Genomic DNA, 25,089 nt, shown 5'->3' with positions numbered 1-25,089 from the left:
CGCAGATCTCGCGAGACTGAGAGACGGCGTGAGAGGAGGAAGGCGTCGCTCTCGCGAGAACTCCGCCTGTCGGGGCCGGTGGTGGGGAGCCAAACAACTCTCAGTTGGTCTCGCCCGGCTCCTCAAATCTCAGGCAGCGGCGTCGGGATCGGTAAGAACCGGAAGAGCCGGCGGGGTGCGGGGCGACCTCGTTGAGCTTTTGCGCTACTCCAGGCCCAGGTTTACCTGGGCCGCTGCCCTGGGCCTGCTTGTCTCTGCCATGCGCCTGGCCCGGGGCCCGTCTCCCTCCTCGCGCCTGTCGCCCCTTGGGGTCCCCCGGGCCGGCTCTCGGCTCTCCAAGGCCAAGATCAAGGCCAAGGCCAAGGCTGCCTCCTGCCTGCCCGCCCGGCCCTGGAGGCGCATTGTCGGGCTGGCCCAGCCCGGCCCAGATCTCGCTCACTCTCCCTGCGCCTCTTGCACAAGGAGCCCGGCGTCCTCGCCTGCGCACTGGGTGCAGATGAGAGGATTTCCCCTTCCCCTTGGGTTCTCTGTCGGCCGTTCCTTAACCGATTTGAGTGCTTTCCAGGGACGCTGAGTCCTCCTGCTTGCCCCCACCCCTTCTCAGCCGCCTTCCCTGGCGTTCCTTTCTCCCTTCTGGGTGACCCCCACTTCGGTGCAAATGCGTGATTGTGGCCAGGACACCGGTAGGTCGTCGTGGCAGTCTTTCAGTTCCGTAGGGCGGACAGAGCTTGCTCAGTTGTTGCTTTCCATTTATTTGTTTGATGTTTTGTTTTCTTTTGTAGTCTAGGACTGATCCCCCAGCTGTCCCATATGGTCCCCCCAACCCAAGCCAGGAGCGATTTCTGAGCGCAGAGCCAGGAGGAACCCCCTCTGAGCGTCAACGGGTGTGGCCCCCCAAAACAAAACAAATAAATAAAGTTTTGTTTTTGGCTACACCCAAGTGGGGCTAGAGCTCCTTGTTTTCTGTGCATGGGGTGGCCCCTCCTGTGGGCCCCCAGGGCTTGTCGTGCTGGGACTCGAACCTTGTTCTTGCTCTCTTGCAAAGCCTGCACCCCCAGCTCCTTTGGTTATCTGCCCTGCCCCGGAGTTGGCTGCTCCATTTGACAACACGACTGAGCTTTTAAAATCTATTCGGAGCAGAGCTTCCGCAGTCCTCCAAAAAAAGTCCCGTAAGACTTTTTTCTAATTGGGAGAAGTAAGGCTGGCCACAACCTGTTTTTGGATAGGATTGAGTTCTTGGTAATTTGGAAAGACACTTTTGAGGACCTTTGGGCTTCTTTTTTCTGAGGGTGGGGTGGGGTGGGATAGGGTGGATTATCTGGGTTGGCTCATTTTTACATTTGGCAGTTGCATTTCTGAACTTAAAAATGGTGGCAGCAGAGTAAGAGAGTGGTAGAACTTTGGAGAAAAATTCAGCCTGGGGAATAGTGGAGGAAGGACTTGTAAAAGATTGTGATGAATGATGATGATCTCCTGGAGAAGGCGAATGAGGATGAGAAAGCATGTGAGTGAGCTTGAGAAAGTCCAGAGAGGAAGGTGGCCTGAAGCAGAGTTCTAAGCATAAGTGTTAGGGAAACAGAAAAGGAACTCTTGCTCATAACAAAGAAGGGAAAGTAGAAGTAGATAGCAGAGCAGCCCTGAGGTTTCTACTGGAGCAAAGGAAAGAGATGTAGAAAGATGCATAAATGTATCTTTCTTCATAGCCATTCTCCTTTCTCTGGCCAGTAGTAATCAAAATACTCTTAAAACTACTATCTGGAACTATCTTATGCTTTAGTTATATTAATCATGACGCTTTCCAAAATAAGTATCCCAACCTCAGAGAATGGAAAGTTCTCAGTATCATATACTCTAGAACAGGGGTCTCAAACTCAATTTACCTGGGGGCCACAGGCAAAGTCGGGGTGAGGCAAGGCCGCATAAGGGATTTCGCTTACCGAATATTCGCAATAAAAAATCGCATTCGTAAGAAAAAAAATCGCATTAAACATTTGCATACTCCGAATGGAACTGCTGGGCTATGCGAATGTTTAATGCGATTTTTTTTCTTAGTAATGCGAATTTTATTGCGATTATTCGGTAAGCGAATAATCGTGAATACTGGCTGCGGGCCACAAAATGTTGTACGGAGGGCCGCAAACCGCCCACGGGCCGCGACTTTGAGACCCCTGCTCTAGAATGTATTGCTGGTTCAAGAGAAAGCTTCCTAGGCAGTGAGTTCAGTGCATCTGTTTACATACCAGTTAGAATGGAGATCCAAATGGCTATAATAAAAGACCAACCGATAGCACCTGGTGGTGCTCAGGGCTTATTCCTGGCACTTTACTAAGGGATCATCCCAGGCTTTGTCCCCAGGGGTCATTCCTGGCACAGAAGAATGGGGATTGGGGTTGGGGCTGTATGAGATTCCCAGGGATTAAAACTATCTTGGTGGAGTGCAGGGCTAATGCCCTACCTGCTGTACCTGCTTTGACCCCCGATATGAAATTATTTTAGATTCAATTTAGTTTTATGAGGGAACTGTTGAGTTCCATGTAGAGTTTATGTAGAGTTTCATGGCATTTTTTTTTTTTTTTTTTTGGTTTTTGGGCCACACCCGGTAATGCTCAGGGGTTACTCCTGGCTATGTGCTCAGAAGTTGCTCCTGGCTTGGGGGACCATATGGGACACCGGGGGAATCGAACCGCGGTCCGTCCAAGGCTAGCGCAGGCAAGTCAGGCACCTTACCTTTAGCGCCACCGCCCGGCCCCATGGCATTTTTTTTAATGCTGCTTGCTATATTTTCCAGTACTCAACGTTTTTGTTCACTATATTCATTTTGACTTTGCTTACATAATAGGTATTTCAAAATATACTGTTTTCAACACAGAGCACAGGAATAATTCCTTTGACCTAGCCTTTTGTGGGAGTCACTGTTCAGAATACACCTGGCCCAAAGTTGTCAGGCTTACCTCTGGCTCTGTTCAGTGATCATTCCTGGTGGGTCTCCTAGGATCATATTGAGTAGGGCCATATAGAGTGCTGGGGAATCCAACCTGGTTTTGCTGTGTGTAAGGCAAGTGCCTTATCCACTGTACTTTTTCCTCTAACCTCATGACCACTTTTATTTTGACCAATAGTTCTTGGTTTGGGGGCCACATTTCTCAGTGTTCTGGCAGGCTACTCCTTGTGTAGTGTCTGGGGGTTACCAGCATTGCTGGAATGCTGTAATACTAGGGATCCAAATCTGGGCTCCTACCCTTTTAGCTACTATGTGGTCAGTAGTTTTAATAGGGTGTCTGTGCTTGTAAAAGAAACAGCTTTTTTAATTTTTTTAATTTGTTTTTAATTTGTTTTATTAAATCATAACATTATGGTTAGAAATGTATAAATGTCCCATCTAACCTACAATAAATACTTAAAATTGATAATTTATATGTACTCTTAAAATTAATTGGTAAATGAACAAAGTAACTTTGAATGTTCTTTTTACTTAACCTCTTAACATAATCTTACTTAGAAAGGTCTCTTGTTGAAACAGTGTTTTAACTTCCGTTAATGAATTTTCCTCCTGACTTTAAGCCATTATTATCCAAATCATTCCTGTTTTTGCTTGATTTGATTATGCAGTAAATTTTCTTGGGGTCTAAGAGTAATTGGGGGAGCATTTTGAGGCTCAAAATTTTTCTGAGAACCTTAAGTACCCCACAAACATGACAGTGCAATTAGATGAAGAGGTATATAATAAAAGTTCAAGTTTTTTGCTTAGTATGGATTATAATTATGTGGTTAAATCTTTAAAGGTTTGGCATTTGCAGATTTTATAAATACATAATTTTTCCTATATTTTGGAATTATTGCTAGTCCCCCAGATTTAGAGGAAGGGACTGTTTCATCACTTGCTATCTTTTGTGGGGAAAACCACAAAAGATGCTAATGATATAAAATCAGGGATAAAAGTGGTATTAAAACCAAGAGAATAAAATAATGTACTTTCCTCTTTTTTTTTTTTTCTTTTTTCGGCCACACCCGTTTGATGCTCAGGGGTTACTCCTGGCTAAGCGCTCAGAAATCGCCCCTGGCTTGGGGGGACCATATGGGACACCGTGGGGATTGCACCACAGTCCTTCCTTGGCTAGTGCTTGCAAGGCAGACTCCTTACCTCTAGAGCCACCTCACTAGCCCCTACTTTCCTCTTCTTGATCATATTAAGGAGGTTCATGGTGTAGTTAGCCTGCTTCCTTTTTTCTAAAAGCATGCTAAACTGTTATGTCAGGTGGACTTTCTGTGGTACTACAAAATCTGAGGGGGAATACAAATATCCAGAGTTGTCTGTAAGCAGTTTAATGTTTCCTCTTTAACTTGCAGATTTGCTGATGGTTGTGAATGTCTTTAGCTGAGATTTGATGGATCTGGTGTCCAAAACAGCAGTCTCAGCACCCTTTCTGGAATTGTGGTTTTATTGTAGTACCCTTGCCAGTTTTGTCCTGTTTGGAAGAAAATTAAAAGTGGTAGTGATTGGTTTTACATTTGAGGTACAGCTTCACCGGAGGTTTAAGGTACAGATTGACCATACTTACTGCCATAGGTCTGAACTTTAGCTTTTATTATTGTTTCATCCATTTGCTTATCAACTATATTAACCCCTTATTTGAGATACATGTTGTGGGCCTGATATTACTTAGCTCCAGGGACACCATTTTCTTTTTCTTTTCTTTTCAACACCCCCTTCATCAGTGCAACATTCCCATCAACAATGTCTCCAACTCCCTTCTCCCCCACCTGTATTCGAGACAGGCATTCTACTTCTCTCACTCATTGACATTGTCCCCATAGTTATCAGGGTAGTTATTTCTCTAACTGCATTTACCACTCTTTGTGGTGAGCTTCATGTCGTGAGCTGGACCTTCCAGCCCTCCTTTCTTTGTCTCTGAGGATTATTATAATAATGTCTTTTATTTTTCTTAAAACCCATAGATAATTGAGACTATTATATGTCTGTCTCCTTCTAACTTATTTCACTCAGCATAATAGATTCCATGTACATCCACATATAGGAAAAATTCATGACTTCATTTCTCCTGATGGCTGCATAATATTCCATTGTGTGTAGTTACCCAGTTTCTTTAGCCATTCATCTGCTGAAGGGCATCTTAGTTGTTTCCAGAGTCTGGCTATTATAAATGGTGCTGCAATGAATATAGGTGTGAGGAAGGCATTTTTTTTTTTTTTTTTTTTTTTTTTTGGTTTTTGGGCCACTCCCGGCGCTGCTCAGGGGTTACTCCTGGCTGTCTGCTCAGAAATAGCTTCGCTCCTGGCAGGCACGAGGGACCATATGGGACACCGGGATTCGAACCAACCACTTTTGGTCCTGGATTGGCTGCTTGCAAGGCAAACGCCACTATGCTATCTCTCCGGGCCCCCACTTTTTTTTTTTGAGTATTCCCATTTTAATGATGTTAATTCTACCAATTTATGAGCAGGATATGTGTCTCGATTTTCATGTGTCCTCTTTAATTTCTTTTTTTTTAATGCCCTCTTATGCACTTTTATTTAATTCAGAAATATTTTACAACTTTAATTCTTCTTTTTTTCCTTGAAGCAGGGTTTTGTAGTTTTCTTGCACAGGGGCCATAATCTTCTCTGTATCATTCCAATTTTAGTATATGTGCTGCCGAAGCAAGCACTGTAGTTTTCTTTTTTTTTTTTTTTTTTTTTTTTTGGTTTTTTCGGGCCACACTCGTTTGATGCTCAGGGGTTACTCCTGGCTAAGCGCTCAGAAATTGCCCCTGGCTTGGGGGGACCATATGGGACGCCGGGGGATCGAACCGCGGTCGCGGTCCTTCCTTAGCTAGCGCTTGCAAGGCAGACACCTTACCTCTAGCGCCACCTCACCGGCCCCTGTAGTTTTCTTTATATAGGTCCTTCACCTCTTTAGTTGATTCTTTGATGTTTGAGTTTGTGTGACACTAATGTGAATGGGATTGTTCTTTTTTTTTTTAATGTCCATTTCTTTATCATTACTGGTGTACAAGAAGCCCATTGATTTTTGCATGTTAATTTTGTAGCCTGTCACTTTGCTATATGAATCTTTTGTTTCTAGAAGCTTTTTGGTAGTCATTAGGGTTTTCTAAATGTAGTATCATGTCATCTGCAAACTGTGAGAGCTTGATTTCTTCCTTTCCTATCTGGATGGCCTTGATATCTTTTTCTTGTCTAATCGCTATAACAAGAAGCTCCAACACTATGTCGAATAAGAATGGTAAAAGAGGGTACCATTGTCTTGTACGAGATTTTAGAGGAAAGGCTTTTAGTTTATCTCCATTGAGAATAATATTTGCCATTTTCTTGTTGTAAATATATATTGAGGAAAGTTCCTTCCATTCCCTTCTTGATGAGAGTTTTTTTTTTTATCAAGAATGGGTGTTGGACCTTATTGAATGCTTTCTCTGTATCTATTGATACGATCATATGGTTTTTATTTTTATTTTTGTTGATACAGTATATTATGTTGATTGTTTATGTATGTTAAATCATCCTTGCATTCCTGGAATGAAGCCTACTTGGTCATGGTGTATGACTTGTGAGTGAGGGTATAACAGGTGTGGTTTCGGTAGAGTGGAAACTTGGTCTTCCACTCCCCTATGATTGCCAGCTTTTAGCTGCATGGCCAGTGTATTCATAATTTTTTACGGCTTGGTTTATATCTCATTTGAGAACAGAGTGAATCTGGAGCTAGCCTGGTGCAGACATGGCTACCCAGAGTAGCTACTGTGTTCACTGTGATAGTCCCTCTTCCTCTATTCACTCATATTCCTAGTACCTAGGGCTGTGTTCATGGGTCTGGTATTGGTGGGTCACTGATGAGAAAGGTTATTTGGCAGCTTGAAAAAGAGGGCAGGGGAGATAGCATGGAGTTAAGGCATTTGCCTTTCATGCAGAAGGTCATTAGTTCAAATCCTGGCATTCCATATGGTCCCCGTGACTGCCAGGAGCGATTTCTGAGTGTGGAGCCAGGAGTAACCCCTGAGCACTGCCAGGTGTAACCAAAAAAAAAAAGTTGAAAAAGGGCTTGAGGGCCCAGAAAGATAGTACAGCAGCGTTTGCCTTGCAAGCAGCTGATCCAGGACCAAAGGTAGTTGGTTTGAATCCCGGTGTCCCATATGTTCTCCCGTGCCTGCCAGGAGCTAAGCTATTTCTGAGCAGACAGCCAGGAGTAACCCCTGAGCAGCGCCGGGTGTGGCCCAAAAACCAAAAAAAAAAAAAAAAGAAAAGAAAAAGAAAAAGGCTTGAGCAGCTGTGCTGCAGTTCTTCTTCTTTTTTTTTAAATATATAAAATCTTTATTTAAGCACCATGATTACAAGCAGTAATCCTGCTGCAATTCTTATCTCATCTCAGTGGGAGCCAGAAACAGTTGGTGGAAAACATTCCAGTAGTGAGTCAGTAAACATTCTCAGTCATTTCCCTTCTCTGATATGCAGGATCTTAAAACCATAGACTTTATAGAGAGGATGGAATCAGGCTGAAGGCTGGAGTTTGTGAGCCTAAGAGGGACTGGCAAGGAGCCCCTGTCAGCCTTGTCTGTCTCTCTGGTTCTTCCTGTTTTCAAAAGAGGTAGTAGGGGTGGGAATTAAGGTGCGTGGGCTGAAGCTCTAGTGGCACTGACACTATATAGCACAGGGGTGGGTTTTTGGGGTGTCCTGGCTGGAGGTCAGGGGAGGCCCCTGGCTTGGGGAAGGCAGATTGGAGAAACCTACAGCTATGCTCTTGGTGCTGACTTCTTGCTGCTGCTGCTGCCCTGGAGGGTGAACCCCACCTGACTGAACTGTGTGGGAGAGCTGGACTTAGGATTGGAGTTGGGAAATGGCTTTCTACACAGGTCCTAGAGATAAATGAATGAGCATCCTCTTGTCAGGGCAGCTCTCACTACATGAATCTTGCCTTAGAGGTTCAAACCCATGGCAGCAGTGGGGAATTGGGTGGGCATGTAGTGTCCCTGTCTTCTGGCCTACTTTGTGCTGAGTGGGGCTCATTTGTGCTCTGAGCTGGGGTCAGACAGCTCTGGGCTCAGAGCCAAGGCTTGAGACTTTGTACAGCCACTGAGCTCCCTGGTAAGTGTCTTTAGGGAATTGGAAAGTCACTGTGTTACTATTCCTTTTGATCTTGTAAGGTCTTTTTGATATTAGTGGGTAGAAAATTTTTTATTTTTTATTTTTTTTGGTTTTTGGGTCACACTTGGTAGCGCTCAGGGGTTACTCCTGGCTCTACGCTCAGAAATTACTCCTGCTGGCATGCTCGGGACCACATGGGATGCTGGGATTAGAACCACCATCCTTCTGCATGCAAAGCAAACGCCTATCTCCATGCTATCTCTTCGGCCCCTGGGTAGGAATTTTTGTGTATTTTTCAATACTTCGGGTAGTTGCTTGCTGGGGTTAATTTTACATAAAGCCATGTGTAAAGTTGACAGTTAAGCAATCTTAAATTATGATGTCTCACCTCATATTAATTTTTATTATGTGTGTGATTTAAAGAAATATATGGGGCCGGGCGGTGGCGCAAGAGGTAAGGTGCCTGCCTTGCCTGCGCTAGCCTTGGACGGACCGCGGTTCGATCCCCCGGTGTCCCATATGGTCCCCCAAGCCAGGAGCGACTTCTGAGCGCATAGCCAGGAGTAACCCCTGAGCGTTACCGGGTGTGGCCCAAAAACCAAAAAAAAAAAAAAAAAAAAAGAAATATATGAAGAATTGAAATTACAGAAAATTTGTAGAGTTTAAAGAGTAGATTGGGGCAGAATCAGGGGTAAACAAAGTTAATTTAGGATTGTGATATAAACTGACCCCCCAGATAATAAAAATAAATGTGACTAAATGTCTCAAAGTAAAATTTAATGGGAAATACTGTGTTGCATGATTTTTCCTGAAAAATTATAATTGGCCTAGTATTGCTTTATTAAACGGTACTAAATTGCCAGTGTTTCTAGTTTAATAATACAAAGAACGTAATTGTTTTGTTTTGTAGTAGATTTTACTTTCAATATGTGCCACATACAGCCCTGCTTGGTGAAGGACCTGTCGGTTTGTTGCTGGGAAGAGAGTGGAGAACCAGGGCCAGAGTTGGCCGTGCAGACTGCTAGGTGTAGAGAAGGGATCAAAGACAGCGCCAGCCTTGGACCTGTCAGGCTCTTATAGGTGAACTCTATTCCTGCACTGGATTTGTTGTTTGTTTGACATGGTGTTTATTTTGGTGGCCCCAGATAAATGTTTATAGACTTGGTACATTCTAAAACGTGTAGAGCAGAGTAATTATTGATAGTGCTTTCTCAAGGGGAACTGAAACAGGTGGCTTTTGGTACTTAACTACTAATAGATTGTGATGCTATTTTTTTTTCTTCTGGAAGGGAGCCAGTAGTACAAGTAAGCTTGGGAATTTCTGGTTTAGATGATTTTTTTTTAATCGTAAATGCCGTTTGCTGTGTTGTATAGTATGGAAAGTTAATATCTCTACAACAGTTGTAATCTCCTAAGTCTGTGAGGCAGAGGTATGATTTATACCTATATATTAGAACAATAGGTTCAAAAAGGGCAGCTGGGCGCCAGAGTGGTAGGGCATTTGCCTTGCAAAGTGGCTGACCTAGGATGGACTGTGGTTCGATCCCCCGGTGTCCCATATGGTTTCCCAAGTCAGGAGCAATTTCTAAGTGCATAGCCAGGAGTAACCCCACAAAAACACCCCCAACAAAGGGCGGCTAAATGATTAAAGTCATTATAAAGTCAATCTTCCCTTCAAATCCTTTCCTAGTTCTGGTGCTGTTTTCTTTCATTCTTTTTTTTTTTGTAATAATTTTTTTTAATCACCATGAGATATAGTTGCAAAGTTTTTTAGTTGAGTTTCAGCCATACAGTGTCCAACACCTGCCCTTTCACCAGTGATTTGGTGTTATTTTCTGTACACCAAAGGTGGAGGTTCCTAAGTTCCCTATAACTCTACAAAGTGTAATAACTATGAACTATAACATTTAAAAAATCATGCAAACTGGAAAGTGTGTACAGGGAACTAATGTCTCACTTTTTTTATGTTTTTCTTGGTGTGGGCCACATGGAGCTTATTTTTGACTCTACTCATGAATCATTCATGGTGGTACTTAGGGCATCATGAGGTATTGGGGATCAAACCTAGGTTGACTCTGCATAGCAAGTGCCTACCTCCATATTGTCTCTCCTGAAGAAACATTTGAATTTTATTGATAATACTGTGACAATAATTTGATAAAGGTTAATATATTCATTAATATATAAAAGTGTCTTGACTATTACTAATTTAAATCCGGGTGAAATAATTTGTGGAAATAAAACAATTCTCCAGCTTCCCCTATTTCAAGCCAACATTTCAGTTGTTAAATTTTAGCAGGCATTTAAAAAAACTGCGTGTGTGTGAAGTGTATACTAGTGCTTTTAATGCCTTTACATTTTTTAAAGGGGCAGCTTATAGTTTGAAAAGGTGGCAACAAAACAGGTAACTATTTCAAACTTTCTAACATAGTTGGGTGGCTGAGCCACTCTTTTTCAAAAGGAGATGACAAAGGCTGTTCCTGGCTCTGTTCAGAGATCATGCCAGGTGGTGCTCCGAGGACCACATGCAAGATTGTAACCCCTGGTACTATCTCTCCTGCCCAGTCCTTTTTTTTTTTTTTTTTTTTTTTTTTTTTTTTTTTTTTTTTTTTTTTTTGGTTTTTGGGTCACACCCTGTGACGCTCAGGGGTTACTCCTGGCTATGCGCTCAGAAGTTGCTCCTGGCTTCTTGGGGGACCATATGGGACGCCGGGGGATCGAACCGTGGTCCGTCCTAGGCTAGCGCAGGCAAGGCAGGCACCTTACCTCCAGCGCCACCGCCCGGCCCTGCCCAGTCCTTTTTTTAAAGAGTTGGTTAAGGGCGGAACTAGACTGATAACAGGAGGAAGTTAATCTGTTTCCTGATCAGAGTTTCTTAGAAGAACTTCGTAGTTTGTGAATGTGAATCTTTTGCTGAGATAGATAAACAAAAGCCTATTGGGCTTATTCAGTGTTTTATTTCTGATAGTGCTTTTGTCCCTTCCAGCTTCTGGCTAGTGACATAGTCCTAAACTAAACTAGCTGGAAGATGCAGTCAAGGCTAATCAAAATCTCAAGTACAAACACTTTTGAAGTAATCTTCATTGTAGGCTGCTTTTCAGCTGTAAGTTTGATTTCTCTGAGGATTGTTAGGGAATTGATTCATTACCTTAGGTGACTTCTGTTATTTTCCTTCTTGCCTAAGTCTTCTGTTTGTCAGATCTCTAGAGACTTGAGAATAGGAATCTTGATCTATTAGACCTTACCTAGGAAATTTTTACACCCCCCCCGCCCCCGGAAATGTCTTTTTTGAAAGAATATTATTAAAGAAGATTTCTAATTTAGTTTGTTAATCATAATTAGTTCTCTGATAGATTATGGCCTTTATTTAATAAAAAAGATGCAACATACAAACTGTATTTAACAAAAGTAACAGATAAAATTGAATAGACAATTTATTAAGAGAAAAACTATAAGAAATTTTGTCTTAAACATCTTATCGCAATCTATTGCAGTTGAATTTAATTAGCTCTGTTGCTGTGAAGAATAACTCAGGCACACATATGATGAACATTTTAAAAGTATTCATTGAATACTACCATATATACACATATATATGAAATTTGAAAAAGGATGTAATTCATCAATTATATTTATATTAAATTTTATATATGTGTGTATATATACTACATTTTTTGTTGATATTTTGGAAGAGGTCTTCTAAAGAGAAGAATTTGTGATTCCTGTAATGAATCCAGCCTACACTCTGCTGCCCACCAAGTCGTCTCCATTCCTCTTTAGACATCAGATGAGTTTTGGGTACTTGTCTGGAGAGTTGCATGACAAGCTGGTACTCCTAGTGCTTGTCAAAGTATTTTTATATAGTGGATCTGCTTATGGGCCATTCCTGCAGTGGTGCAAAGGTGGAGAAGTAGCAGCAGAGGGTGTATGTGTCCTCTTCAGAGCAAAGATAAACTGCATGTATTTTGATTAATGCAAATAGTATATTCTTTTTCTTTCAGATCTAATACACATTGCTAACTAATAGAATTTACTTAGTTAAAAATCTCCATTTAAAAATAAATTCTCTTTTACCTTATCCTTTCTTATCCAGATTTAAAATACTGCATTTTGGGGTTTGAAGAAATAGCTAATCCTCTAGGTAAGGTACTTGTTTTGTACACAGCCAACCGCAGTTTGATCCCCTGGCTGTACTGTTTAGTACTGTTCGTGGAACCCTGCCAGGGGCACAAAGCCAGTAAGCAAGCCTTGAGTACAGCTGGGTGTGACATAGCCTCTTCCTTCCCCACACCTATGCAGTTTGTGTCATAAAATTTAAGAGTTATATTTAGATTATAAGGGAATGTTAACCCCATAATTTTAATGTCTGCCTTAATTTTTTTTAAATTCCAGTAGCTGGGAAAAACACTTGAATTGCGGGAAAGTAACATGGCACTATAAATGATAAACCTGCTTCGGTTATATTTGGAGTGCTTTATAAAAAAATAACATTATGGTTTAGTTTGGTTATACTTTTGTTTAATCCATATCACTTTTACAGGCTTGTTACTATCATACAGATAGTGTGTCTACAGTATTGTATATGTTGGCTTGTTTAGTATAAGACCTCTAAGAACAAAATAATGCTAGTTTCATAATTTAGTGAACTCCTGCTCAACTATAGTGATTTTGCTTTTTCTAAGTGTTTATAAGCCATCTCTCATTCTAGATGTGTAAATAAACATGAAACTTCTTCCACAGGCTTAGTCAAGCTTTATTGAATTTATTTTTTTACTTTTCTACCAGTCTCTATATATTCTTTTCTACTTTGGTTTCTTATTTCCCATAAACCAGAGTTTATGAAATTCTTCATCCACACAATTTTTGAAGTATTTTTGATAGATTTATATTCTGGGGAGTTCCTTACTCTGAATGTAGCCGACTTTATTAACTTAAAAAAAAAATCTACCCATAAATTAAAACTTTCATCTGTAAATTGAGACAAATACCACAATCAAACAATGTTCCAACTCTTTTTTTCTTTAAAATCAAATTATTGGTGTGCACCTTTTTAAAGTAAGTATGGGCCTCTAAATCTTTAGTTTTTACCTCTAAGTAAATAAAAACATGTTCCATTAGGACTTTATGTATATTGTAATCAGCAAACTTACACTCATTTTCTTTTAACTTTTTTTTTCTTAAAGAAACAGGGAACAGAATGAGTACTTCACAGGATCAGAGTGGCTTCTCCACTAATAGAGAACCCCTTTTGAGGTGTCGTGATGCGCGGAGGGAGTTGGAACTTGCTATTGGTGGAGTTCTTCGTGCTGAACAGCAAATTAAAGATAACTTGAGAGAGGTATGGCATTGTATTTTTCTTTTCTTTTGTCTGGGCTCTTAGCACAGATTAGTTAAGATCATGGTAAAGAGCTTGACTTGTGGGCTGGAATGATAGCAGACTAGTAGGGCATTTGCCTTTCATGTGGCTGATCCAGGACAGATACAAGTTCAATCTCCGGCATTCCATATGGTATATGGTCCCCCGAGCCAGGAGCTATTTCTTGAGTGGAGAGCCAGGAGTAACTCCTGAGCACCACTGTGTGTGGCTCCTAACCCCCACCCCCCAAAAAAAAAGCTTAACTTCTCTGCCAACCAGAAAGTTTGACCTTCTACTACTTATGTTGGTTTGAAAAGTTGGTACCATGATTTCAAAGGGAAATAAAGCAGATGTTAGAATGAGAAGAGTAAAAATTTTAGAAAATTCACTCAGTATGCATTTAAAAAATTTCTTTTTAGGGACTAGTCATGATTCAGTGAGAGCAGAGGTTTTTGACTTAATAAAGATTAGTTGCAAGTGAGACTTCCCCAGTTGTTAGCCTGAATGTCCCCTAGTCTTCAAATCACCATGTCCTCTGACCTGCAGGACTTTGAATTCCCATTTCCATCATCCAGAACACAGGCATACCTGCCATGAACATTGCCCCATCCTCTATCCTTTTCATCTCTGCCCAGACTTCACATCCTTCCTATAATTTTCCTATCTGAGTCAGAAGGCCTTTTTTTTTTTTTGGTTTTTGGGCCACACCCGGCATTGCTCAGGGGTTACTCCTGGCTGTCTGCTCAGAAATAGCTCCTGGCAGGCACGGGGGACCATATGGGACACCGGGATTCGAACCAACCACCTTTGGTCCTGGATCGGCTGCTTGCAAGGCAAACACCGCTGTGCTATCTCTCCGGGCCCCAGAAGGCCTTTTTGAGTTCCCTGAACACCTTGATTTCCTGTGTGGTGGGTTTTTGGTGGGAGGAGAACCTTCCAAACATTGCGAAAGAGGTTCATGTGCCACTTTGATGCTGGGGGTTGGACCCAGGTATCTCATATGCAAGGCAAGAACTTCCCTGCTGAGCTGAACTTGGCCATCAGTATGCATTTTTTGATTGCTTCTCTGTTGGGTCCCTGTGCTAGTACCACATGTTGTCCTCTTGATGCATACAAGGTGATATATTAGCATGTCTCTTGCCATCTTTTTTTTTTTTTTTTTTTTTTTGAGTCACACCCAGTAGCGCTTAAGGGTTACTCCTGGCCCTATGCTAAGAAATCACTCCTGGCAGCCTCGGGGGGACCATATGGGATGCCGGGATTCAAACCATCGACCTTCTGCATGTAAGGCAAACACCTTACCTCCATGCTATCTCTCTGACCCCTCTCTTGCCATCTTTTAACTTGAGTGGCATGTTTCTTTATTTTTGTTTTGTTTTTTTTGGGCCCACCCGGCGTTGCTCAGGGGTTACTCCTGGCTGTCTGCTCAGAAATAGCTTAGCTCCTGGCAGGCACGGGGGACCATATGGGACACCGGGATTCGAACCAGCCACCTTAGGTCCTGGATCAGCTGCTTACAAGGCAAACGCCGCTGTGCTATCTCTCCGGGCCCGAGTAGCATGTTTCTAATTGATCTAATAAGATCAAGCCAGAGTGAAATTTGTTTTCTGTTGGTTTGATAGTATTATGTTGATGAGTAGTTAGGTCAGGTATTTCAATACTTTGAAGTATGACTTTATTACATAAAACATTGTGTTTGGGCCATGGAAGATAATTGCAGGGTGGTTGGAGCTTATGCTTGGCATTTATAGAACTTGGAGTTCAATCTCCAGGTCTGCATGTCCTATTGATCTGCCAGATCAGGGGTGGCAAACACGTGGCTCTCAAGCCGCATGCAGCTCCCGGCCAAAATGAATGCGGCTCTTTGCCTCTTCTCATTATTTTGTATACTGTGGCTCTTTGCTAATTTTGGATTTTGTTCTGCTGCTTCTGAGGAGGGACCTCTGAGGAGAGATCTCCGAGCACGTAGTCCCACCCCCAGGCTGCGGCATCCCATCTCCCATCCCTCGGAAACAACTGCACGGGCCAGTGAGCAGGGGGACCCGTGTGTCACAGGTTGGGTCACATCTTGCCGTTAGTTCTTAGTGTGGAGGACGCAGCACACCCTCACCATCACTGTAGGATTTTTACCCTCACTCAAAATGGCAAAATGCAATATGTGTTTAATATATTATTGTTAAATTATATGCTTTTGTGTGAGTGTTTGTCTGTTTTGGCAGGTCACTGCGTGGTGGTGTGGCTCTCTGACTCACAGTTTAAAAATTTGGCTCTTTGTGTCGAACTTGTTCGCCACCCCTGTGCCAGATTATAGCCCTGGTAGCCCCCCAGTACTGCTAGGAAGCTTCACCCCCCAAAAATGTTTTAAATGGTTTATTTATTATTATTATTATTTTTTTTTATATTTGGGCCACACCCGGCATTGCTCAGGGTTTTTTCCTGGCTGTCTGCTCAGAAATAGCTCCTGGCAGGCACAGGGGACCATATGGGACACCAGGATTCGAACCAACCACCTTTGGTCCTGGATCGGCTGCTTGCAAGGCAAACACCGCTGAGCTATCTCTCTGGGCCCCTATTTTTTATTTTTAATTATGTGAACAATGATGCAAAGAAAGAGGACAAGGTAAAGTTACAGTGGAAGGACAATCAAAATATAGGGATTTTTTAAATGTGGATTCTCATGAATAATTTGTAGCTGTTTGTATATTTATTTGTTTTGGTTTTGTCTTGTATGGCTTATTCCTGACTCTAAGGTTGGGACGACCATATATGGTACAAGGAATTGAATCCATATCAGCTGTGTGCAAGGCAAATATCCTACCCTTTGTACAATTGCCCTGGCCCCTAATTTATAATTTTTAAAATTTGTATAGTCTAATGATCTAGCCATTTAAATTAAGGTAGCATATCACTTTACTAAATTAGCTTACTGTAAATGGATTCCTCATTTGTGGGTTGAGAACAGATAAGAATTAGCAAAGTAGAGGCCAACTAAATAGTACAGCAGGTATGGAGATTGTGCTCAGATTGCACCCATATGGTCCCCTGAACACCACTAGGAGTAATTCGTGAGTGCAGAGCCTGGAGTAACCTCTGAATACCGCTGAATATGGCCCTAAAACCAAAAGGAAAAAAAAGAAGTAGCAAAGTACACTGTCTTAATTCACTAATAAACTCATAAAAACATTTTCAAATTATATTACAATGAGGGGATTAAATTCATATGACATATTCTTATTTTTTTCTGATTACTTCAGGATATCACAAATAAACCTGAGTGTCTTAGATATTGAGGGAGTATTTTAGAACTTAAGTGGACCTTTATAGTGAATATCTTGCACTAGGTTCATTGTGATTTCATGGGTGGATACTTTGAAACACTAAACCATGAACTAAGGCAAAACTTCGAGTGTATATGTATATGTATTTTTCCTGGGAACATACTCAGATGTCATTCTAAAAGTTAGTGACTGTCAGAAGTTTAAAAGCATTATTATAGGAAATACTATTTATTGGGTTTACAGTACTAGTAAAGGTAGCATATATTTTCTTTCCCAGGTCAAAGCTCAAATTCACAGCTGCATAAGTCGTCATCTGGAATGCCTTAGAAGCCGTGAGGTGTGGTTGTGTGAACAGGTAGATCTAATCTATCAGCTTAAAGAGGAGACACTGCAGCAGCAGGCCCAGCAACTGTATTGGGTAAGGTGGCTATAAGCCTATAATTGATTTGAATAGTGTTTTGGGTTTTCAGGGAATATCTTTCCTTTAATGCAACATTGTTAGCAAATAAAAGGCAGCTTTTTAGCGCTATTTGTTAAACTTGGGTACATTAGGATCTATAATATTGTGTGGTTGAATGGCTTCATCTTTTCTTTTAGTTATTGGGACAGTTCATTTGTCTTATTCATCAACTGGAGTGCACCCAAAACAAAGATCTAGCCAATCAAGTTTCTGTGTGCCTGGAGAGGTAATGTAATGACTCTTTTGATTTAACTATATATGGGGTGGGGGTGGGGGGTCACACCTGGCAGTGCTTTGGGATTACTCCTAGCTCTGCGCTCAGAAGTTGCTCCTGACAGGCTTGGGGCCCATATGGGATGTCTGGATTTGAACCGGGGCCCATCCTGTGTTGGCCATGTGCAAGGCAAACAACTTACCACTGTGTTATTGCTCCAGCCGCTGATTTTAGATTTTTTTTTAACCCCTGATTTAACTTTAAACTTAAAAAACTTTTTTAAGGATAACAAGTGACCTTTTTTTTTTTTTTTTTTTTGAAAATTTTTATTGAGGCCATTGTTATTATATGTCCCTCATAGTTGTATTTCAGGCATATAGTGGCAGTACATTAGGGCCATTCTCACCACCAGTGTTGACCTCTGTCCACCTAAAGGGAGTTAATGAGAGAGATAAGATATATCCTTAAGAGAGAGAACATGGACTTCTCCAGATTGGAGAGAGCTAGTACCCAATACAAAGTAGGAAAGTGTGAAAGTTCACATCTCAAGAGGGGCCATGCAGGTGGTATATGCACAGTCAACATGTGCTTGGGCAATGCTGCTTAGGCAACACTTGTGCACTTGGCTTAAATGTATGAAAAAAAAAATGTAGTGGGTGAGAGATGTCAAAAGGCTAGTGACCATGCTTTGTAAGCCAGAACCCTAAATTGGATTCCCCAACTCTGCATGATCTCTTGAGCATTATTGGGTATGATCCAAAAAAAAAAAATTTTTTTTTTGCATAAACTAGATTTAATGTCTACATTAAGATAAAAATTCCATGCTTTATATATTTAAAATACTTACTAATGCATGATTAATTAATTCATTTTGGTTGAGTTTCTTTTTAGAAAAGTGCAGTTACCTCAAATTTATCCCAATTTGGCTTATGTTTTGGATGAATTTGAAGCATATTCTTTAGAAATAACCAAATTTTTTTTTTTTTTTTGGTTTTTTTGGGCCACACCCAGCAATGCTCAGGGGTTACTCCTGGCTGTCTGCTCAGAAATAGCTCCTGGCAGGCACGGGGGACCATATGGGACACCGGGATTCGAACCAACCACCTTTGGTCCTGGATCGGCTGCTTGCAAGGCAAGCACCGCTGTGCTATCTCTCCGGGCCCGAAATAACCAAATTTTGTTATTTTATTTTCCTCTAGAATGGGCAATTTGACTCTCAAGCCTGAAGATTCAACTGTCCTGCATTTTGAAGCAGAGACAACTACTCTGCGCCAGGCCATCACCACATTTGGATCACTTAAGACCATTGTGAGTAAAGTTAATCTCAAATGATTCATGGTACACACTCAGGTCTCTGATGTCTTAGATGGTCTAAACCAGCAGTTTCCAGTAGCTGATCCACTAGTTCATTGTAGCACTATTTCCAGTAGCTAATATTTGAAAACAAGCCAAGTGCCCAAGAACATAGAAGGCTAGAAAAAGAGACTGGTACTTATATACAATAGAAAACTACCAGATTATAAGAACAGATGAAATGCAATCTGCTGTTGCATCATGTTGAGTGAAGTTATTCAGGAGAGGGACAGACATAGAGTGTTGTTCCTCATATGTCGCATATAAAGAAACAGTAAGGAAACTACAAATACTCAAAGGCAACAGAAACTGAGAACTGGTCTTTTGTAGGAAGCATTTCACATAAGGAAGATATGGGAGAGGATAGGATTAGGTTGGGGAGGCGGAGGGTGTGGTGTTAGAAAATGTTATGCATGAAACCTTGCCGTTAGCAAAATTATAAATTATGGTGCTGGGGGGAAAAAGAAGCTTCACCCAGTTCCCCCACCCCACACATTTCAAAGAATTTTTTTCTCAAGAATAATAGCTTTTGGAGGTGGGGGGGGGGAGAAACTGGGGGGGGGAGAATAATAGCTTTTGAAAAATTTTTATAGCTTTCAGAAAAATCATGTTTAAATTGACAAAAGTATTAGTTAATCAGTTAATAGCTAGTGAACTGACTGATCTAGGGACTAGTGGTTGAATTCAGATTGCTGATTACTGTGTATGTCATTGAATGTAGCATAGAATATTTGTTCTAGTGAAATGCTAATACCTTACTTAATACTTAATTTCACTTTTTTGGTATGAAAGAGTAACATCAACATGTGATTTGCCTTTAATTTAAGCAAATTCCTGAACACCTGATGGCTCATGCTAGTTCTTCAAATATTGGGCCCTTCCTAGAGAAACGAAGCTATAGTCCTTTGCCAGAGCAGGTAAGTATCATTTTGTTTTTGGTAATTATTACTTTATATATTTCTTTTAGATTTTGACTTAATCACATCTTTTTACTACCATTTGTGAAGGACACCTATACTAAATGAGTTCACACTATTAAATACTTCGCTTGAGACTGAATGTTTTAAGTATAGAGGTTTCATAGAATAAAAAGAGCAAGAGTGAAAATAATTATTCCTAAGGATTATTCTCTAGTGAGATCTTTTGGAGATCACTCTTTATAATTCATAACAGATGATTACCTTATAATGGCAATGTGAATATATGTTTGAGTTGAGAAGAATCCTGGAGACACCAGCTATTTGCTTTACAAGATAGTTATGAAGAGTGAGGCTTAGGGAAGTACATCATGTTCAGTGGCAAGCCAAGATTAGAGAATTTAGATCACTTGATTTTTTTTGTTCAACTTTGTACTGCCTTTGACAAGTATTACATAATTAGCAGAAATCGGCATCCAGCCCCACAGTGGCCCCTCTCAGTGAATGGCTCCTTGGAAGCAAACCTGCCAGTGGTCATCAGGCTCCTTATATACCCAGCACCAACCTCCAGGACTGGCTTACCCAAAAGCCAAACTTGGAGAGCAGTCAGGTATGTTGCTGCACTTGTTGGTCTTGAGGTAGATATAGTAGTTACTGAGACTTTAGTTCTAATCTGAAAAAATATTTTTAATAACTTTAATTTTATTTGATCTTGTTTTTTGGGTCTAGTCTGAAAACTATTAAGTATTACAATGGAGATATCACTATAGAACATTTCAAAAATAACATGTAAATAACTACTATAATGCAGACAACCACTAATGTTTTAAATTATAGTCCTCATTTTTCTATTTACATACACCTTTTATTGTTTATTTGTTTTGAGCCATACCCAGCAACATTACTCTTGGCTCTGCACTCAGAAATCACTCCACAGGCTTGGGGGGACCATATGCCATACTGGGATTGAATCTTGGTTGTCCACATGCAAGGCAAATATGCTCTACCTATTGTGCTAATTGCTCCAGCTCCATCTTTCTATGTATACTTAAAGTCACTTTGCAAATCCTATTTTTCCCAGCAAATTGTTTTTATAGCACATGAATGTTTGTTCCCTAAATTCACGTATAAAATATTTATACTATATTGTGTTGACTTGTAATTAACTCCATTAATTACACTTTTTTTTTTACTTGTTTTTACAAAGTGAAGAAAAAACTATTAGAGTCAGGAATACACTATCTCTCCTGTAGTTACATTTTTTTCTGGACATATAACTGGTCATTTGTGCATAGTTCTTGGTTAGTTTCTCAGGAGTAAAGGACTAGATTATAAATCTTATCCCCTTTAAGAATTAAGCCTGGGGCTGGGCAGTGGCGCTAGAGGTAAGGTGCCTGCCTTGCCTGCGCTAGCCTTGGATGGACCGCGGTTCGATCCCCAATGTCCCATATGGTCCCCCAAGCCAGGAGCGACTTCTGAGCGCATAGCCAGGAGTAACCCCTGAGCGTCACCGGGTGTGGCCCAAAGACCAAAAAAAAAAAAAAAAAGAATTAATCCTACCTTGCTTTACAAGAAATAGATATCAGTTTTTATTCCCACTGGTGAAATATTGAGGGTACTAGCTTCCCTAAAATTATTAATAGTTACAATAATTTACAGATGTTTTCTTTGATAAGTTTTACTTGAGTTTCTTGATTACTTATTAAACATTTTTCTTTTCCTTTTTTAATGATTATTAAATATGCTGCCAATGCTTTCTCCTAATGTAACTTTAACATTTGTTTTAAACTGCAGAAATTTAAAAAATTAGGTAGCCAAATATATATTTTGATATCTCTAAAGAGAGATACCTATTTCAGTTTTGTATATCTAAATTTAGAAGTATTGAGCAGTGCAGTAAATATGCAAATATCACTCTCATTGAATATCCATATTATTTGTAATGGTCTGGTTATGTATTTCTTCTGTAGACTTCTACCAGAGCCTGTAGTTTCTTCAGTAATGTTTGGGGCAACCTAAAAGGCTTGGAAAATTGGCTCATCAAGAGTCAGCAAGAAGTTCCTGAAAAGCCTAGTTACCAAAAGTCTAACGTCTGTCCTACTACCAGTTCTTCTGTTGAAATTGAGATTAGTGATTTAGAGCTTCTTGATCAAGATGATATGGACCTTTCTGATTGGCTCGTAACATCACAAGAATCACCTAAAATAGAGAAGCCTGAGAATGGCAGCTGTGAAATTAGTGAGAAGTTTAAGTCCTTGTTCCAGGTATTTCAGGAGTCCTATAACGTGAATGATTGGCTTGCCAAGCCCGATTCCTGTACTAATTGTCAAGGCAATCTACCTAAAGGTGTGGAGATCGAAAACCTGGGCAATCTGAAGTGCCTGAATGACCACTTGGACTCTAAGAAGCTCTTGTCCACCCCCAGCATGAATTCTGAGGTTTGGCTTGTCCAGAACTATCAGGACCCATATAAAGTAGAAGAGGTATGCAAAGCCAATGAGCCCTGTCCAAGCTTTTCAGAGTGCGTGTGTGATGAAAATTGTGAGAAGGAAGCTCTTTATAAATGGCTTCTGACGAAAGAAGGAAAGGATAAAAATGGTGTCCTTGTGGAAACAAAGGCCGAACCTGAGAAGTATAAAGATTCCCTGAATATGTGGCTCTGTTCTTCAAAAAGAGAATCAACTGGACAAGCTAAAGCACCAAGGGCCATGGCTCCTTCTGGAATTGCTGAACCTTTCCAAGTTATTAGGAGCAGTCCCTTGTCTGGGTGGCTCATTAGGTCCTCATGCAAAGGACATACCAAGGAAGTAGCACCCAGTATTGAGGACAGAGCTGGCAAACAAAAGCTTCTGAATCCCATGGCCACTTCATGGTGTCCCTTTAATACAGCTGACTGGGTCCTTCCAGGAAAGAAGACCGGAAACCACTTATCTTCAGGAGAAAATAAGTGGTTGCTGCGAAAGAAGGCCAAGGTGAGCAGACATCAAAATAACATTATTGAAATATATTTACTAGATTTTTACCTAATTCCCAAACCTTGCAAATTAGCCAGATCCTGAAAATGTTAAATTCAAATGAAATATTAATTTTGGTGTTCTGTTAGCAACAGTAAAACTATCCAGGCTAAATTTTTTGAAGCCTCCAATCTAAGTTGCAGGAAAGGAAAGAAAACAACATATTAGCCTGTTTTAATTTTAGCTATAATTACTACCTTTACTCTTGATTTCTTTTTTTTTTTTTTTTTTGCCTTTTTCTTCAGTGGTGGGGTTAATGCCAGGGATTGAACCTAGGGCTTGAACAAGTAAGGCAAATGCTGTGCTGCTGAAGCTACCTTTCCTCTTTCTGGACTCTTTATTTTCAGACACTACATTAGAAAATGAATTAAGTTGGTTTCATACTTCCAAGATATATTTAGCAAACCATTCCGTCTTCTTACAGGAAGTATTACTTAACTCATCTCTACAAGAGGACCATAACTTGTCCCCAGACCATTACGGCCTCCCAGCAGTATGCGATCTCTTTGCCTGCATGCAGCTTAAAGTTGATAAAGAAAAGTGGTTGTATAGAACTCCTATACAGGTGAGTACATGCTACTAGTGTTATTACTGGTTTGTATTTGAGTTTATGCTATTTGCACCGAAATATATTCCCAATAATGGTTTATATTAGGGTGGGAAGAGGGAGTCATAATTTCATATTTCATTTCGCTCTATGAAGTTATGACATACTTTAAAGTTTGAGATACTGGACATTTTTATAACTGAATTATGGTGTTATTTTATGAAATGATCTTTGTAGAGGAATATCTCCTTTATCCTACGATAAAATCACTATCTGTGGTCTTCTCTTTATAGATGTGAAGGAATGGAGACCTGCAGTCAAGCAACTTTTCTACATAGTATTACACATCAATGAGCTGAGTGATTGCAGCTTACCAAATCATTGTGTTCCTGGCTCTTACCAGTCAGCTTAGTTCTTTTCTGTCCAATTTTGAACTAGTGAAGAGAAATAAGTCATCAGTTTGAGTTCTTGTGTGAAAGAAAAAGGTTGATGCTGAGATGATTTAATTCCTTGTTGCAGAAGTATCACTTCATCCTACACTCGACACATAGCATCGTGATTTGTAGGTCTTTTCTTAAGCCTCCCTGGCTTCTAAGATTGACTTGTCATATTAAAACACTGTAGTTCATTTAAAATAAAAATTCTAGGGTCGGGAAACATAGCTCTGGTGTAAGGCAATTGCTTTACACAGGCCCAGTTTCAATTGGATCCCCAGTATTACTTAATGGTCTTCTGAGCACAGAACCAGAACTAAGCCGTATGCACTGCTTGTGTGGCTTAAAAACCGGAAAAAAAATTCATTAATTACAGTGTGTCCGTACATTTTAGTTACTCAAGTTTCACAAACCTTTTGCTTCCTTTCTTCAGTTGCTTCCCATGATGTGGGTTTTTTTTTTTTTCCATTAAGTAGAAATGACTTTTTTTGGTTTTTGTTTTTGGGTCACACCAACACTCAGTCATTACTTCTGGCTCTGTGCTCAGAAATCTCTTGGCAGGCTTAGGGGACCATATGGGATACCACGATTTGAACCGTGGTTCGTCCTATGTTTGCCTAGTGCAAGGCTAATGCCTTACCGCTGTGCTATCAACTCTTTTGTTTAATATATACTAAACACAAATAACCTTGGCAAATAGGTCACTTATTTTTTTCCTTATCAAAATGTGTATTTAATAACTTGGCCAATTTTTCATCTAAAATTTGTCTCCATGTTAGTCTACATTTTTTGTTTGATAGAAATTTTGCTATTACAAATTTAGTTGTTTTATTCTTTTATCAAGTATTCAGGTGTGCTCTTTTAGAAGTGCCTCCTGTAGATTTGAGACTAAAACCCCAACCACTAATCAAAAAATAAAGGGTAAGACATTGGAAATTGAGTACTTGAATCTTTCACCATATGGGAGTTTATTGGTGCATCCTGTGTAAATGGAAACTGAACTTAATGAACTTAACACCTGGTGCTTTTTTCTTGGGATTAAGTGTCCTGTCACTGCAAGCACACCAGACCTATACCTCTAAACATAGAATGCAGTGACATTTTGGTGTACATGCTATATTGAACACTTGTGCCTTGGAGTGTTTATTGAAACATTGTATTTTTCACACTCTCTTCAGTCATGTCCACATGCTTTAAAAAATTTCTCTGGGGGACAGGAGCAATAGTACAGTGGTGAGCATTTCCCTGCAATGCGGCTGACCCAGGGCAGACCCGGGTTTGATTCCTGGCATCACCTATGGTGGTCCTGCCAGAAGTGATTTCTGAGCACCCCCCCACACCACCACCAAAGTTTCTCTGTAGAAGGGAATTAGGACTAACATGTTTGCAAATTCTCTAAAATGATAAACTATTGCTAATCAGATT

General features: G+C 40.6%; 1 protein-coding gene and 1 pseudogene across 2 annotated transcripts; one reads left to right on the top strand and one right to left on the bottom strand.

The window, feature by feature from the left end:
• NCOA4 (nuclear receptor coactivator 4) lies at positions 1-24,600 on the top strand. Of its 2 annotated transcripts, none has more exons than XM_049790669.1 (10): positions 1-151; positions 13,275-13,429; positions 17,003-17,143; positions 17,323-17,411; positions 18,599-18,707; positions 19,580-19,669; positions 20,136-20,279; positions 21,640-22,641; positions 23,108-23,248; positions 23,524-24,600. In XM_049790669.1, exons 2-10 carry the CDS (start codon positions 13,289-13,291, stop codon positions 23,527-23,529), a joined length of 1,863 nt encoding a protein of 620 aa, XP_049646626.1. In that variant the 5' UTR covers positions 1-151; positions 13,275-13,288; the 3' UTR covers positions 23,530-24,600. The 2 variants fall into 2 exon arrangements, with proteins under 2 accessions (XP_049646626.1, XP_049646625.1); XM_049790668.1 differs by having other exon boundaries at positions 20,133-20,279.
• Positions 5,599-5,666, bottom strand: LOC125995499 (uncharacterized; annotated as a pseudogene).
• Positions 24,601-25,089: the final 489 nt, after the last annotated feature.

The sequence above is a fragment of the Suncus etruscus genome, chromosome 17, assembly GCF_024139225.1.
Source record: "Suncus etruscus isolate mSunEtr1 chromosome 17, mSunEtr1.pri.cur, whole genome shotgun sequence".
NCBI lineage: Eukaryota > Metazoa > Chordata > Mammalia > Eulipotyphla > Soricidae > Suncus > Suncus etruscus.
Note: the sequence above shows the minus strand (reverse complement) of the source record. Positions and strands in the feature narration are given on the sequence as shown.